This window comes from Sarcophilus harrisii, chromosome 5 (assembly GCF_902635505.1).
Source record: "Sarcophilus harrisii chromosome 5, mSarHar1.11, whole genome shotgun sequence".
In the NCBI taxonomy this organism is placed as follows: domain Eukaryota; kingdom Metazoa; phylum Chordata; class Mammalia; order Dasyuromorphia; family Dasyuridae; genus Sarcophilus; species Sarcophilus harrisii.
Window position 1 is genome coordinate 116208160 of NC_045430.1, and position 18271 is coordinate 116226430.

The 18271-nt window shown below is 33.2% G+C and overlaps 1 protein-coding gene across 1 annotated transcript; it reads left to right on the forward strand.

Annotated features, from left to right (window-relative positions):
• Positions 1-74: 74 nt before the first annotated feature.
• Positions 75-17945, forward strand: GOLT1B (golgi transport 1B). Its single transcript, XM_031938429.1, has 5 exons — positions 75-246; positions 6986-7077; positions 9471-9649; positions 10978-11059; positions 15368-17945. Exons 1-5 carry the CDS (start codon positions 222-224, stop codon positions 15404-15406), a joined length of 417 nt encoding a protein of 138 aa, XP_031794289.1. The 5' UTR covers positions 75-221; the 3' UTR covers positions 15407-17945.
• The last annotated feature ends 326 nt before the right edge of the window (positions 17946-18271 follow it).

The following is an 18271-nucleotide window of genomic DNA, read 5'->3' on the forward strand; positions in this document are numbered from 1 at the left end:
AGGATCAAAGCCTACGACACGGAACAAGATCCCTCGCGATTGGTTCGCTGAGGGAGCGGGTTCAGCCATCGGGAAGATGTTTTAGAATCGAGGTACCGGCGGCTGCGTGTTTCCGGAAGACGTGGCGGCTGCTGCCAGGGTTGCTTTCCCTTATATCCCCCCGGCGCTATTGGCGTTTCCCCCAAGCCGCTGCCGCCACCGCCACTGCCACCACCGCAGCCATGATCTCCTTAACGGACACGCAGAGTAAGCACCACCCCCGGGTCCCCACCTTCCCCTCTCCCTCAGGGGCCGCGCACGCCCCTCCCTCACACCCTGGCTCTGCTGCCCAGCCCCGCCCCGCCTACCCCAGGCAATGAATGAAGCCCCTCGTGAGGAGGTCGGGGGGGAGGCTGGGGACCGAGGGGCGAGGTTGGGCCCTGCTCCTGGGCTGCATCAGGTCGGGACTAGAGCAAGAAAGGGTAATAGGATCAGAAAAAGAAGTCGAGGCTCGCGGGAGCCTAAGACCCCCCTCTAACTCCGGCCACCTCCTCTGCCGGCTAAGCCCTCCGGGGTCCGTCGCCGCCTTTGTTCTCCCGGGGGCACCTGGAAGGGAGAGTTAGATGAACTAAGGAAGGCCTCCGGGGTCTGAGAAGCAATTTCAGTGCCGAAGGGACCCGGGATCCCACCCAGCACCAAACAAGCACTCCTTTGAGAAGTGCTTTTTGTTTTGTTTGAAGGCAACTGCTTTCATGTATTTCTTGTATTATGAATGCATATAATGTAATCATGCGCTTAAAATGTGCCCTAGTACTCAGAGCTTTTAAATGTATTTGCACCTACTTGGTTCTTACAACTACCCTCATGCTTGACTAATAAGTCTCCACCGGAGAATAGTCTAGGTTATCTACTTAGTAAAAAAAAAAAATAATAATAATGTTAGCAATACACACACTAATCAGTTAAAGTCGGTCAATGAACTAGTGTGAACTAAGCACCTACTATTATTTGTCGGGTGTTGGGCTCCAGAGACTGGGGATACAAAGAAAAACAAACTATCCCTCCTTTCAAGGACCTCACAGTCTAACCTAAAAGCTAATGTTAGTATATTATGCCCTCTGGGATTGTCTTGTTTTCATTTTTGGTATCCACCTGCTCTTAAGTTTTCAAGACTCAACTTCATACCTTCCAAAAGTGATATTTAGTTTACTTTTTTCCATCCAGACTTATGTTTTCATTTACATGTCCAGCCTGTAGCACACTTCATAAGTGCTTTTTCATAATATTGATTCTATTTCCTTATTTAATCATTTTTCCCACCATCTTCTTGGTGTAAAGTTTCTGTAACCCTTTCTTTGTCAAACAGTACTTTTTCTGCTAGTTGAGGTTTTTTTTTGTGATTTGTTTTTTCACACAAGACAAATCTTGAATACAGAACAACTTTACTATAAATGGAATTGTGTTCATTCTTACTCAACTACTATTTTAGATGTCCAAATGGAGTCCTGAAAATACCAATATTTGAAATTCTGTTCAGTGATAACATTGCTTTCATCGCAAAAATAAACAAGATTATATTTACCCCATTAATGAGTGTCATCTGGTTTTTAGAGACAATTGAGTCGCAGTTATTATAAGCTGTTCAGAACTATATAAGAGCTAGCTAGCATTTATTGTTTTGTAAAGTGCATTATATGTTTTTTATTTTTTACAACAGTCCTGTTAAATAGGTGCCAGTATTATATTATTATTATTGCATTATGTATTATTATTATTAAATTATATATTATTATTATTGCCTCATTATTTTTAAGAAAAGGAAACTGAAGATTAGAGGGGCTCAGTAACTTGTCCAGGGTCACACAATACATAATGAGAAGCAAGATCTGAACCCAAATTAAAGACTTCATCCACTATGCCACCTAGATGCCTCAAATACACATATACCTTCCTTGTCTTTCTTGAGACATTAAATGTGAACATAATTATGACTTTTCAGATTGGATGCAGCAACATAAATGTATAGAGTTTTGAACAATTTGCTTTAGTCTCCATTCTACCTAGGGGAAAACTACTATGCCACAGTTTCCCTGCTTCTCACTTGCCTCGAATTTTGTGATGAATGAGTAAGTGAAATGTGAATTAACTATTCTGTCACTGGACTTAACACCTACATTCATATAAGATCTCTTTACAGTTACTCCTCCAAAAGATTTGTTTTGGTTGAGATGCTAACATTGAATTGTATCTAATATGTTTATGTTAGCTGTCTGCAGTTTAGCTGATATGATCAAACTTTTGCCTTACATACTGCCATTTCAGGAGAAGCATTGTTGTTACAATGTAAATTCAAATTCAATTCAACAACCACTTACTATGTTTTAGTGACTACTGTATACTAGGTCCTGTGGGGATGTAGAGACAAAATTGTTCCTTTCTTATATGTATTTACCGTCCTTTGGGAAATAATCACATGTACACGAATATATAGGTAAAGATTACTTCAGGAGGTAGGTAATGCTAATAATTTCAAGGATCAGGAAAGGTCTTACATAGGAGCTAGTATGCTTTATACTTGATGAGAAAGTTGAGGGGGACTGTGTACAAAACCACACTGGTGGGAGATAAAATGTCAAGTATAAGAGATAGCTCACAAGTTTATTTGACTAGAACAATATGCAAGTAGGTAATATGAAATAAGGCAGGAAAGCCAGTATCTGGGAATCCAATTGAGGTGGGCTTTAAATGCACTGAGGATTTTATATTTTATCCTATAGGCAAAAGGAAAGCATTGAGCATTTAGAGATGGACATGTGACATGAGCTTCTCCGTTTTAGGAATATCAATTTGGCAGCTTTGTAATGGAGATACTAGAGGCAAGGAGAACAATTGTAGCTGTTGGAGTAGTTCAGCTGAGGTAATGAAAGCCAGAACTAACATAGAAGATAATTAAGGGACAGATGATAGAAATGTTAAGGACACATCAACAGAATTTAGCAGCTAACTGAATATGGAGGAAAAGTTGAGGAATATTCTTTAAAAGAGCCAAGAACTTGGAATCAAAGGACTTGGATTTGATTCCCATCTCAAGTACTTGATTCTCTTTGTAACCTCAGGTTAGTCACTTTAAACACTTCTGTACCTCTTTTTCCTCCTTAGAATAAAGACATTGGAACAGAGATGACTGACTTTCTCTGAGTCTTGCCTGCTTTAAATTATAATCTCTTTGATCCGTGATTCAAAAGCTAATAAACAAGATCAATTTGTTCTCATAAAAATGAATGTGATTTATTTAAAATAAGAAAAATTAATAGTAGAAAGGATGCCTGTGCTTCTCTAAAGTCCCCCCCCCCAGAAAATATTAATTTTTCAATAATTTGTAAATTAGTTAAATAAGATTTTAATGGAGATCAAATCAGATAGAAGGGAAAGAGAAAAGAATTAGGTTAAGAAACCAGTAGGGACATTGTAAAGTGAGTATTAGTCCACATACAACACTGCCAATGGCTTGTGTGCCATGTTTACCACTTAGCACATAATTGCCTACTATACTATTTCGAACAGAGAAAGAAATGTTTGTAAAGCAGCTTTGTGATATAGTGGATATAATAATAACTGGAGTTAGGAAAATACGAGTTCACAGCTGACCTAGGACACTTTTACTAGCTGTGGGACCCTGAGCTTCCTCAAATGTAAAATAGGAATAATAACATCTACCTACGAAGATTGGTTTGAACCCTCAGTGTTCCCCAGGCAACTCTCTAAGATTGTAGATTAAAGAACTGTTGGAAATCTACATCTAACAAGGAACAAACTTCCTCACTAGAAGTTTCTTAGACTAGTAAAATGACAGGTCTGGACCAGAAACTTTGTCATCAGCAAATAACATTTCATACTCACATGAAAATGTTCAGAGATATACCTCATAGTCTATTGTAAACAGATGGAATATTTTTTTATCCCAATCTTTGGTTATATTATACTAATATGTTAATATCATATAACCTTTTCAAATTTTTATCACAGTAATCATGTACAAATTTATGGATAATTGTACTCATGCTTGTTGACCATGTATTATAAATCAGAAATGAAAGGATTAGCTAGTCTAACTGAATATATACAAATAGATCTATGTCAACAGTTCTGTTATATGAAAGAGATCTGTGATTTTGCATTGTGGTACAGTGGAAAGAGGATGTCAAAAAGCTTTGATGTCAGAGGACTTAGGTTTTAGGCCCTTCTCTAATGACTGTAAATCTTTTATGACTATGGGCATAAGTGACTCAACTTCCCTGTTGCCTGGTTTCCTCATCTGTAAAAAGGGGAATAGACTAGCTGGCTTCTGAGATCCCTTTTAGTTTTAGCTTTATGTTCCTGTAAACTATTATAATTTTACAATATGAAATACAAAAACCATGTGGAATTTTACTGAAACTTTATTGTTTTTTCCTCCAAAAAAATCATTCCTATTTCACTGAGAATAGCTTTTTATTTTGTAAAGCTCACAAAAAAATATATAACTTCATTTTATATAGTACTTATATAGTCACCAAAAAATTAACATAAAAGAGAAGTAGCTTAAAAATGCACTGGGAAATAAAAGGAAACCCATCTGTGATAAAATCTGTAGCATAGATGAGCTATAAGTCAGGTAACTTGTACAAAAGTGATACAAAGTGGATCAGTATTGTTTCACTGATAGTATATCACAATTCTGGCATTAAATTACAAAACTTGTCACTGTCTTATCAATCTACTTAGCTTTATAACACATTTGCCCCCCAAAAAAGATTAAATAAATACCTTGTGTGAAATTTCATAAATTATATGGAAATGGGTTTTTTAATGATTAATATACCACTTGAAACAAACAAATAAAAAAAGATATAATAGGAAAGAAATTTATTGATTTATTTGTTAGCACTCTTAAAAAAGCATGAAACTAATTGCATTTTTTTGGAATTTGAACCTTTTTATGCTAACCACCTGTTTTTATTAGCTTATTCATTATAGAGTACAAAAGATTATACGCTAATGAAAATGGAATTAGTATAGTAAATGGGAGTGAATCTCTTTGAAATATTCATGCCAAATGAAGTTTTTATTAAATCTTTTTGATAGCTTTTTTCCAAAAAGTTATGTTGAGTAGATGACATTTAAATGATATGTTTATCTATTTGAAGCAAAAGATTAACTTTCAATTAGAAATTATTGATAGTGTCTACTTTAAAGTGTTTTATATCCTATGAGATTTGCTACTGTGGTTTTTTTCTTATAGGTAGAAGAGGGAATAACAGTATTCTAAAGGCAAAGAAACTAAAGGTTAGAGGAACTGGGGCTATGAATAGATTAGATTAGCATCCTTCAGGCTAGGAAAAAATGTCCCAGTCTATAAAATCAAATATATAGGTAAGGTGAATTTGGAGGTTAGTTTTAAGACTCCTAAAACCCTCAAAAGAGCATCACAGCTGGTCCTAAAGTCAGAAGAGCTAGAGTTCAGAGTTAACTTCAGACCCTTATTAGCTGTGTGACCCTGTAAATCACTTATCCCTATTTATCTCACTCTTCTCATCTGTAAAATGGAAAAGGAAATGGAAAACTGCTTTAGTTTCTTTGCCAAGTAAATGCCAAAGAGTTGCACCCAACTAAAATGACTCAACAACAAAACCCTCAAAAACTTAGGTAAATGAACATATCAATAAGTTTAAAGATAGCATCTATAAATTCATAGATGACAAATAAATCTATATCAAATCATTAAAAGTTTCAAAACATTCAGATTTTCAATGGAAAATCAAAAATTTTGAGTTAGAAGGCACATTAGAAGCCATTTATATAAATTCCTAATTTTGTAGATGACAAAACAAGCTCATGGAGGTTACGTGGTAAGAGAAACAATTTTCTGAGGTCAAAATGTAGTTTTGACACCTATCATTTTTCTCATGGATTGTTGAGTCAAATAGCAGATACACTTAACCTATTATATCTAGCTGACCCTAGACTGCTTACACCCAGCCAACAGTTTACCCTGACTCTCTTTTTGCCATTTTACCTGCTACGCATCACTTTCTCTGCACCTCTTGAGACCAAGATTCTTACCTTCTTTCTATTTTTTGCTCCTGAAACAGTAATCTAATAATTGCTATCATTGCTTCTGGAAAGGACTTGTCAATTGACTCCCTTATTGCTTTACTTAATCTCCTGGTGACTTCCTAAATACAAATACCTTTAACCTGCCAAAATTCCTTTATGTTACCTATCCTTTCCTGGCCTTAATTCCTTTATGTTATTATCTAAGTTCCATGAAGGCAAGGACTATGCTGTTTTTTTTTTTGGGGGGGGGGGGGGCGGAGGGTAATTCTAGTGCTTTAGCATACATATCAAACACTTGATAAAAACTTTTTATTGATTCATTCAGTGATACCACTTTTAGAGAAATTAGTATTAGACTAAGTACAATGACCCTGAAGAGTATTTATGTACTCACAGAGTTCATTCAAAAGGGGACATAAATATGAAAAGTGAAGAAATATACATATTTACTTGTGTGAATGTGTGTATACACACACACACACACACATACATATATATATATACATAAGTGCATTAAATATTGTTCTTATAAAACATTATTTAATTGGATACAAAACATGAAATGAGCATAATTGGAGAAGATCATAAAATTGTCAAATACCAAAGAGTTATTGATATAAAGTTTGGAACCAGTGGCTTAAATAACCATAATTCTTATCTCTTTATACTGTGTTTCCTGTGTCCTAAGAAAAATTTTTATATAAGGATGGGAAATTTCCATTCAAATTTCATGTTTTGAAGACATTAACTGATGTTCATTTATACCATTTTTTGTTACTTCACTTAGAAAGCTGTTCTATAATGTTTGAAAGCCTGTTCCCTAGTGTAACAACTAAGGAAAAAAACCAATCAGTTTTAGAAACCAAGACTTTTATTCTTTGTTACCTTAATTCTATAATTTTTATTACAGAAATTGGAATGGGATTAACAGGATTTGGCGTATTTTTCCTATTTTTTGGAATGATTCTCTTTTTCGACAAAGCACTACTGGCTATTGGAAATGTGAGTTTTTAAAATATATTTTGATGAATATATTTTAACTAAATTCATAAATAACTTATAGCATCTATATTATAATTATATGGGAAAGAATTCACTATTTTTAGTATGTTTTTAAAATTAGAGATTTAGATTTAATTCACTCTGCTCTCAATTGGGAATGAGTTTTAATTATTAATGTGAAATTCAGTGAGATCATCTAGGTCCAGAACTACCTATAATTTAAAACATTTAATTAGTGGTTAAAGGAAGACTAAAGAGATATCCAACTGATTATATTAATTTGTCTACCTGAAAGAAGAGGTTGAAATATTCTATCTGAATGTCCTAAGTTTTAGTGAGTCTTTTAAATCGTTTTATCTCAGTCTTCCAGTAAGCATTTCACATTTGCTACTTTAGTAAAAGATTAAAAAGGTGCTTAAATTTTTCAGTACTTCTACTCCTACAATACTTAGAGAGTATATAGTTTATACTAACTAAACATTTATGCTATCATTTGGAAAGAATAGAAGAAACCTAAAAGGACAAATTCCTGATAACTATTAATTATAAGGGGGAAAATAATAGAAAGTAACTGGCAACCTAACAATTTTAAGTTAAACACTAATAAAATATGAATGTTATGAAGAATCCATATTGAGTCAGAGAACAAAAAAGGTAAAAGGCAAAATAAATCAAAATTGTATTTGGTTTTTGGTTTCGGGGTTTTTTTAATTAAGGGATATTCACAGGACTAGTAATATTGGTATAATGTTTGAATACTTGTTTATTATAATAATGGTTATTATTAAATGATTAATGTACATTTTAATGAATTTCTTCTCAAAAGAAACTCACATTTTGGCAATTAGCATAAGATGTAATACACAGGGAAAATATTTTTTTTAAGAAAAATGCTTTAGAAAACTTGTCTATTTCAGGTTTCTGACAGTAATTATGGGCTTGGAAAGGTAAAAGCCAATTATTTTTAAGTCTTCTGCCCACCGCCACTTATCTTTTCATTTGACTACATATTCTTTAACATGCACAGGAAAGGGTATGCAACTAATTTGCTTCTGCTGCCACCATGTTCTTTGAATTTAACAAACCTTAAAGGGCCATATACATGTTAGCTGTTATTATTAATCTTCTTTATGGTAGGGAGCTTGGGAGCCATTTAATTCAGGCCTACCTGAAAAATAACTTTGTTTTCAGCGTAACTGCTTTAAGTCCAGCAACTCATAGTCTCAGCCTGTTCCACTTTTAAATAGTTCTCTTCATTAACACATTTATCTTCATATCAAGTCTAAAGTTACCTCTTTAAAATTTCCCCCTATTGATCTTAATCCTGCCCTTATTAGATACCAATTCTACTATCTTTTCAAAATGAAATCCTTCACATATTTGACAAGAGCTAGTCTCCCTTCCCCCCCCCCCCAAATCATTTCTTTATAAGTTAAACATCTTAAGATTTTCGACAAATCCTTATATGCCTGAATTTAAGTCCCTTCACCATCCTGACCTTCCCTTGAATATTTTCCAACTTATCAGGGCCATTCCTTGACCATAATACCCAGAACAGAACACAAGAGTCAGAAGACCTGGGTTCAAATCTCTACTCTGTTGCTTAGTCTACCTATATGACCAACAAATCACTTAAATTCTCTGTTCTCAGTTTCTTCTTGAAAGGAGTACACTAGACAATCTCCGAGACTCCTTAAAGCGCTATATCTATGTTCATTTGCCTGCAGTGAATATATAATACTACAGCTAGTTATAAACTGGCTAGTGCAGAGTATATATCAGGGCTCTCACCTCTTTGTATTTTCAATCTCTGCATCTCTTAATGAAACCCAGTGTTTCATTAAGTTATGGTTGCCCATCATGACTTTTACTCAAGATACTCCATCTCCTTACTCTGTATATTTTTAATCACTTTGCCTCATTCCTGGAATTATTTTCCTCCTCATTTCTGACTTCTAGCTTCTCTGATATTCTTCAAATCCTAGCTAAAATCTCATCTTCTCAAAAAATACTTTCTAAATTTCTTTATATTCCTTCATTTCCTATGTTGATTATCTCCAATTGATTCTGTCTATATCTGTTTGTATATGGTTGTTTGCATGTTGTCTCCCCTATTAGACTGTGAACTCTTTGAGATTAGGGACTATCTTTTAACTTTCTTTGTGTCCCTGACACTTAGCACTGTGCCTGGTACAGAGGAGATGCTTAACAAATACTTCTTGACCTGACAACTGACCATATTAACTTCTCATATTCAAAGAGGGCCCAGCAGTTTTATCTTAAAATAAAAGGATTATTTAAAGATTCCATTTCCATAAGCCTACTTTTTTGTTTTTATGCATTATAGTGAAATACTTTTCTTTATTTTGAGATGAATTTTCTTTGTCTTCCAGGTATTATTTGTGGCTGGATTGGCTTTTGTAATTGGTTTGGAAAGAACATTTAGATTCTTCTTCCAGAGACACAAAGTTAAAGCTACAGGATTTTTCCTGGGTGGTGTATTTGTAGTTCTTATTGGTTGGCCTTTGATAGGCATGATCCTTGAAATTTATGGATTCTTTCTTCTGTTCAGGTAAGATAATCACCTGAATAGAGGCTTTTATAATTGAGGAATCTTTTGAGGATTGAGGAATTGTATAAATTGAGATATTTATACATTCACTCAAATATAAAAACTTTATCAGAATAGCAAATATCAAATGTGCTAATCAGATATGGTGAAAATAGATGGATAAGGAATAATTTCACAGAATTCTTTTATAAAAGTTGTTTTAAATGTGCCCCATTTTTCCTTTATAGATTGAAAAATCTTATCTTAATTTCATTTTTTCAATTTAACAATGTGCATTATACAAATATAATATTTTATTTTTAATATAATCATACTCAATAATTACTGCCACTATATAATTATACTTTTTATAACAGGATTTTTTTAGAATTCTGTATCAAAACCATCATGATAGATTTTAATCCAGTAATATTTTGTAAGTGCCAGTGATACCTAAATAAGCAATAGTGTATAATTTGTAAAAGTCTCAAGCTGCACTAAGCACTTGCAACCCTGGTTATAGCAGTGTTGAGAGAATGAATTTAAAGTCCCACCAGTGCAGTGATTTTGTCCAGAAAATATATTGTCTTCTTAATTGAATACAATAAGTGTTCTAATTCTTTGGTTTGTGGCTTTGTACTGGATATTTGAGGCATTTACTTGACAGTTTGCATCAATAAGTGGTGGAGTTTGAAATAAGGTTTTTTTTATTTTAAAAAAAAAACTACTTAAAATTTAGGATCTAGAACTGATTTTTCTAAATTAAATGCTATTGAGGAAAGATGATTTTATTTTGTGATTGTACATTTTCAGAGCATGAGTGAAATCTAAAATAAAACTTTAAAATTACTAGGTAATTTAGTAATAACTTATTTGACAGTATTTGTTTTCTAAAAACCTCTGGTTACCACTTTTTCCTTTAAATCTAAAATTGAATTCTAATAATTTTAATATTCACATCACTGTCTAATTGTAAGGACCTTGAGAATTTTATTAGCTCTACAAGATATTTGTAATATCTTGAATCCACTATGAATTCCCTATAGATTCAATCTGCATCTCACCAATAGCATAAATTTTTCTTAGACATTTGACCAGAGCTTGAAATCTAATTTGCAGCCACAGAAAGTCCATTTAGTTTACATGGTTATTGATCTATGGCTTCATTATATTGCTGCTTTTTCACTTTTTCATTATTTAAATTTTTTTTTTATTAAAATGTTAGTAATTTTAAACTTCAGCTCAAAAGTAGATAATATTAAATGATTTTGCACTAATGTTAAATAGTAAAGTTTTAAATATTTGGTATTCTGAACGTTAATTTGTCATTATTTGTTATTAAATTTTAGGGGATTCTTTCCTGTGGTGGTTGGCTTTATTAGAAGAGTGCCAATTCTTGGATCCCTCTTGAATTTACCTGGAATAAGATCAGTATGTTGTCATTTACTTTTTATTATACCTTTTTAAAAGTTTAAAAAAAAAAGTTCAATTTTTTAAAAATACATATAACTATTTACTAGTAATAAAAGAGTAAAGATATACATGAGCATGGCTGTGACAATAAGTAATTTGGTCATATTTGGTATAGTTTTTACGTCTTGTTATATAGTACCTTATAACATAATCAGTAAAAAACAACAACAACAAAAACTAGTAGAATATGAAATTTTAATGCCAGGTTTCACTGCATCCATATTTTCCTATTGTTCTCTAACTTCTATCTAACTTTGTTTTGATTTCTGGGTTATCCTTCCTTTAGAGAGCTTAAGGCACTATACAATTAACTTTTATATATAAGTTGTAATTTTTTAAACTAGATGAGGGGAGATTGTGCATAAGCAAGTGTGATCACTCCCACTATTTGCTGTTAACAGGCAATCACTACACAATCATAGGTTGCTTTTGTAGTGAAATCATAGAAAAGGTGGAATATCCAGAGGCCAGACCATAGAAAAGAAATTGGAATTTCATTTCCTCTGACTCGCTTCCTTAAATAGACATCTCATCTCCAAGGACGGAGAACACTTGACCCCTCGAGGCAGCCTTTCAAAGAGTAACTCTCATCTGTCCTACTCACCTTCAGCAACAAAGAATAATTCCAAAAAGTCTCTGTTATTGTTCTCAAGCATTTTCTCCTTCTGGTGACACTGTTAACCAATGTGGGAGGTAGCATGGCCTATCTGCCATTAACCAGCTATGTAACCTTGGACACGTCACTTTATCTCAATGAACAGTTCTTTCCTAGTCTGTATAGTGAAGGGTAGTAAAGGGATTTAGAATAAGGAATTTTCAAGGTTCCTTCCTACTTTAATTAGTTTCTGTGAGCATTGAGTGTTTATTTGTGCCACCCCTGAAGATACAAAGAGGCCTTGCTCTCTGGAAGCTTGTGGTTTAATGGAGGAATGAATCAGACAAATTAATTAGGACTTTACTCCGGTTTTTTTCCTCTAAACTTATTGTTTCATTGGATAGGAACCCTTTTAGTAAAGAGACTTCCTCTGCAAGTGTGGATGAGCTTTTGTTCTGATATTTATAGAGAATCTTAGAGAGTGGACTAGAACAATGAGGAGTTAATTTACTTGCCTGAAGTTACTCATCAAGAATATTTCAAAGGTAATTGTCAAGCTTAGATTTTCTTTACTCCAATGACAGTAAAAAGCAACATGAGAAGTAGGTAGAAGTCTGAGTAGCCTGACTAATTCAAAAAAGGAAGAATCATAGCTAACTAGAAGTTTTCAGAGAAGTCTTTATTGGAAGAGATGTCCTCTTAGTTGGATCTAGAAGTTAAGGTTTGAGATAGTTTTATAGATTAGATAAATTCAGATTTGGCTGTATTAAATGGGAAGAAATAGTGAAAGTTACACAGGAAAATTTTTCTAGCAGGTATATGACAATATAAGGCTGCAACTCAGGACCAAGATTGAGGTTAAAGATAGACATTTCAGTAGCTTCTACCTAGAGATGATAATTGAAACTAGTGAGTCAGTGTACATTTTATAACCTCCTACAGAGTGCCAGATGTTATGCTAAGTGTTGGGAATACAAAGAAAAGGAAAAATCCAGATGCCCTAAAAGAGCTCTAAAGAGGGAGATATTGTGTGCAAGAATATCCAGAGGCCAGACCATAAGCTCTGGGGGTGGCTACTGGAATGGGTGAATGGCAGAGCTCTCTATCAGGAGTCTTAAAGGAATGCCAGGAAGCTAAGCCCCTAGAGTAGATGTCAAGACAAATTATTAACAAAAATTTTAAAAAGAATCCCCTCAATAGCTAGCATTTATATAGCACTTTCAGGTTTGCAAAATAATATGAACTCTGTGAGATAGGTGCTGTTATTATCTGAAATCTATAGATAAGAAAACTTAAGGCTGGGAAAGGTTTGAGTGACTTAGCCAAGGTCATACAACTAGTGAATGTCTGAAACAGGATTTGAACTTAGGCCTTCTTTATTCCGAGTCCAGTGCTTTGATTGTACCATTGTACCATTAAGCTGCTTCAAATAAGTGACTAAAATCGTGTCTATAAAACACTAGTAAGATAGTTGAATGAGTGAAGAAATTATTTTTTTAATAGTCCTGCCAAATAAAGAATTGTACTTTCTGCTCTTTTAAATAAAATCTCAGTTACATAAAAAGGAGTATTTTGACTAATTTGGTTATCAGCAGAACAGTTTACCAAGCTGAGACTTAAACTGCCTTTTTTTTTTTTTTTTTTTGATTGACTGTTAACTTTTTTTCCTGTGGATGCAAATGACATTCAGAAATTTAGAATGAATTTATAAATAGGTACCTGTTTGTGCCTCTGCTACTGACTTTTCAGTACTTTGTCAACTCAGAATTAGAGCTAGTTTGCTCACTTTTGCCTCAGGGTTTTGCTGGCTGATAAATTCTTGTATCTTTTTTTCCCCTGAGGCAATTGGTGTTAAGTGACTTGCCCAAGGTTACACAGGTAGGAAGTGTTAAGTGTCTTAGACCAAATTTGAACTCAGATCCTCCTGAATTCGAGGCTGGTGCTCTATCCACTGCACCACCTAATTGCCCCTGAATTCTTGGTATCTTTAAGTCAGAACTATCCAGGCAAATCCTGTTCTTGAGGCCTCTTCATCAGCCCTAAGTCTCAGCTGAGTCAGGCTTGTGCTGAAAGCAGTTAGCAGTAGATTCTAGACTCAACCTCTCCCATTTCAGTCCCCTAAACTATCTTTAAAGCCACAGCCAAGATGGTTTTGGGCTGAGATTTGGGAACTTATATTTCTATTATTATATAGTCACTTCAACTTGAATTCAAATCAGAATTCTAATTAAGACTTAGATCTATGAAACAACTTTCAAATTAGTCATTTCAGTTGCTAAGTTTACTGTCAGGCAACCACAGGGACCTTAACCTCTCATTTTACAGACCAGGAAATTTGGGCCTAAAGTGATAAAAGTGATTTATCCCAAACTACATAGTTTAAGTAGGAGAATTAGGAACTTGAACCCAGGGTCTTTGACTTCAACATCAGCATTCTTTCCACTATACCATGTCTATCAAATGTTTAATTCCAGAAATAGACATTCAGCATTCAAACACATACTGTTGCCAGCATTATACAAACTCAGGTCCATTGTCTTTTAATCTTAACATAATTTTACTTAACTCTATTTTGTAAAAAAAAAAAAAGTAGTCTTCATATCTTTGCTATAGGAATTCTGTAAGTTTAGTCTGATTAGAAATGTGATTACTCTGGTCCTGCACTTTCATTAGCATGAGGAACTTCCAGTGAGAAAACTTCCTCTAGCAGTAGCAGTCAGTTTTTGAGAGGTTAAATAAGAGAATAAATGACTTTCCCAGTGTTACATAGCCAATGTGTGTGGCAGACAGGATTTGTGAAAACCAGGTGTTCCTTAGTCCATGGCCAATTCTATTTACATATATTTCTATAAATACATATATATTTATTTTCTATAATCATAGCATTATATAATTTGTTGAAGTAAAAATCTTAGTGACTGGTGAATTAGTTGTTATACCTTTTTAATATTGTAACACTTGTTATTTAAACTTAAATGCCTCCGTTAATTAGTTGGAGGTCACTGCCTGAGCTCCTAAGATATCGAATAGAAAAATAAACCATTTATGTGTTTAATTGAAACAATATGTATAAAATTAAATGCAGAATTTTATTATATAAATCTATAACTTTTGCATCATATAATTTGTGTTTAACACTATTGCCAAACATTCTCAGACTAAGTCTGGAAACCACAATTTTAGTTTAATTGAAATTTTAATCAGTAGTTGATCTTCACTATTGATTGATCTTAATGGAGTTAAATCTGTTTGTTCAAAGACTACATAGGCTCAGAAGAGAATCCACACTAATGGTCAGTTGAAACATCTTACTGGGATTATTAATGCATGAATGACTCATATTTTTGCTTTTTTTTTCCTTTTTTTTGTTTGAGCTAATAGTGATGCCCTCATTTTTCAATTTTATTTATCCATTGTATTGCATTTTCATGTTGCACCTTCAAATTTCAATGCAGAACATGTCGTGCAAAAGTACTTTTGTAAGAAATTTATTTTGCAATTTTTATAAAATGTCAGAAGACTTCAGTGAATATTATTTAATCAGTTATTATTAGTCATACCTTGGATTTCTTCAAGTATTTTTCTGAGTTTGTGTTTTGAATAAACATATATAAAGTATAAAGCTTGTGAATATGTGCCATTAACTGCCTTCTTTCTTTTCTTCCTTACAGCTTGTAGATAAAGTTGGAGAAAGCAACAACATGGTATAACAGCAAGTGGACTAAAGATTACATTAAAACTGCATTATTTACAAAAGCCCCTTTGAAGAAATTCAGCACAAAATTAAATTACACAAAACAGCTTATAACACCTTTTATATAAGTTTATAATGTGTAGTCTGCGAAGTACCTAAAGTAATTAGCAATGAAGCAATGAAAAGGTGCTTGATTCTAAGACAAGTAACTAAGAATTCAGCAAGTGAACTGAAGAAGGGGATTGCTATGTTACAATCTATATTGAAACTGTTGAAAGTTATTTTTATTGTGTTTTTTTTTTTTTCCACAATGTGCTAAACACAGCCATCCCTCTAGAACTGTGGTGCCTGATTTCTGTCTCCTTATTTTGAAGGTGTGGGAGAACCACCAGGCATTTGGATTTTTTAAGAAATGCTCATCGCAATGGCAAAAACATTTCCTGTTGTTTAACAAGAGTTGTAGCTTCAAAAGTGTTGCATGAGTTAGGATGGATTATGTCATTTTAATGTATTAAAAACAAAGGAAAATCCAAACAACTGTTGTATGAATCAAACTTTTTTTTTTGTTTGTAAATACATAGTTTAAATAAACTTTTGCTGTTCCTAGGAATCAAAGCCAGATGTAAATGCTAACTTGGATTTACCTTCTGTGCTGGAATATGCAAAGGTTATTCATTTTTTTTTTTAACTTTGATCCTAAATTATAGGAGACTAAAGCTTTCTTTGGTCTGTAGGATACTTTGGATATACACTCCACGACTTGGGGGATTTCATCTCCAAGATACCTGCATGTATAATTACATGTGAGCATAAAAAGACATACCCTTTGTACCCTTTGTCCACTAAATAACCTGTTACATTTATTGTCTAATGGAATAGTCTTTTATTTAAGATACTTAATGATTCTAACTTGTATTTTTCCTATTCAAACATAATTGTTTTCAGAGTTTAAAAGGTCTGTCTGATATGATGATAGTTTCCTAGGGGAGAGAAAAATCCTGCAAGTTTCAGATCTTATTTTGCTGTTGTTCATAAAGAAAAACTCCCTAAAGAGTTAACTGTTGTTTACCTTGAGACATATGAAGTGTTGAAAAGATGTAACTTCTGATTGTATCTTAAAGGGCTATTCATATAAACTGAATGGTTTTCTTATTTAAAAATGTCTTGTTTGTTATGACGATTTTACACAAAGAGTTGCCTAAAAAAAACTTGAGTGATGATATAAGCAAATTATTTTAGACTATTTGGTAATTAGATTCTTTCAAAGCTAAGAGAGCTAAGAAAAAAAATACATTACTTCTGTTTTGTAATAACCATTTGGCAAGTGATAAGAATTTTTTTTCTTTATAGACTTACCCAGTTGGCATACTTTTTTCAAAGATTTAGAAACATTAGAAATATATTTTTTTAAATCGACCACAGTACAGATTGTGTTACCATTCATTTTTGGTGATGACATTCATTTTTATTTTTATTTTTCATACATTTTGCAATGCTTCTTGAGCCAAAAAATTCATAATTGTAAAAGTTTGATTTTCATTTTTAAAATATTCTATTACTTCTCAAGTTTTCTGTTGAAGGAGTTAACAGTGAGAAAAGGGGGGGGGGGGGGGGGGGGCGGACTCCTAACTTAACCAAAACAGAAGAAAAGGGTTAAAATATTCAGTGAACTGATTCAGTCTTGTGGATTCAATGCAAAGGTATTTGATGCATGACAGAACTCATGCAGCTAAGACATTTTAAAATGGAGACTCCTACCTCAACAGCTGTCATAATTTTAAGAGACTTGGTGTTTTATGTCTGTGTAATGTTCAGATACTCTCATTTATTGTAGAATGTAAAAAAAAAAAAAAACACACTTTGGGCTTTAAATGTTGTAGGCCTTTGTTCTACGTATTTTTGACAGATGATCATTATTTAGAGTAGATTGTGAAATCTGTCTTTTTTTAAAAGCAAAAACAAAATCTACTTTAATGAATAGCTGCATTGCATTTGGATCTTTATAGATGTGAATTTCATCAAATTATTCCTTGCACTGTGATACACACTCCTTTCCCAAGAATCTTCTTTTAGTAAGTAATGTTGGACAAAAACTTGAAAGAGATCTAACAGTGATCCCTCAGTCAATGAAATTGAGAGGTGGTGCAATTTTCATTTAAAGTGAATCCACTGTTAAGATCAGTCTTGATTTCTGAGCTGCTTGGAAAGCATTGTATATTTTATAAATGTACTGGTTTTCTGACAGAAAGCACTGTAAATACCACTGTCTCTTAAATTAGCTTTCTGTCTTTGCCATTAAAGTATAATTTGATTTCCAGAGAGGTGGAAGAAAAGGTCAAATGCTACCTAGCCTTAAGTGTTTCTGTCATTGCTCAAGTGTATTTTCTGTAACAGAAACATAATTGGAATGTTTTTCTTTCCCCTAATAAATTGTAATTCTTAAAATATTGCTGCTTTGAAAAGTCTCAGATTACAGAAACAGATTATATGATCTAAGCAACTGAATAATGTAAATACACTTGTCTTACCTCTCAATAAAAAGGTAATTTTATATTAAGTGGTGGTCAAGTGTATGTTTATTATAAAATTCAAAAAATTAAAGACAAGCATGATAAAATAAACCACCTCACTTTTAAAATGTATCATGTGATTTTTATGAAATTTATCATATACTTAGTACCTCTTATATTATGATTCATTTATCAAGTCATAGTTTTCATGTAAAGTAAAAATATTTTAGAAACAAATTTTGTGCAAAGCATCTGTATCCCTATAAAATATTTAGTATAATTCATTTAACAAATCACAGTATTTGTGTAAAGCAAATATTTTAAAAACATGAATTTTGTTAACAAAGCACCTGTATCCCAGGGATAATTTA

Coding starts and splice junctions, on each gene's coding strand:
- GOLT1B (XM_031938429.1), top strand. CDS start 222: ATGATCTCCTTAACGGACACGCAGA. Junction 247..6,985: donor CTCCTTAACGGACACGCAGA/GTAAGCACCACC, acceptor TTTTTATTACAG/AAATTGGAATGGGATTAACA. Junction 9,650..10,977: donor GGATTCTTTCTTCTGTTCAG/GTAAGATAATCA, acceptor ATTAAATTTTAG/GGGATTCTTTCCTGTGGTGG.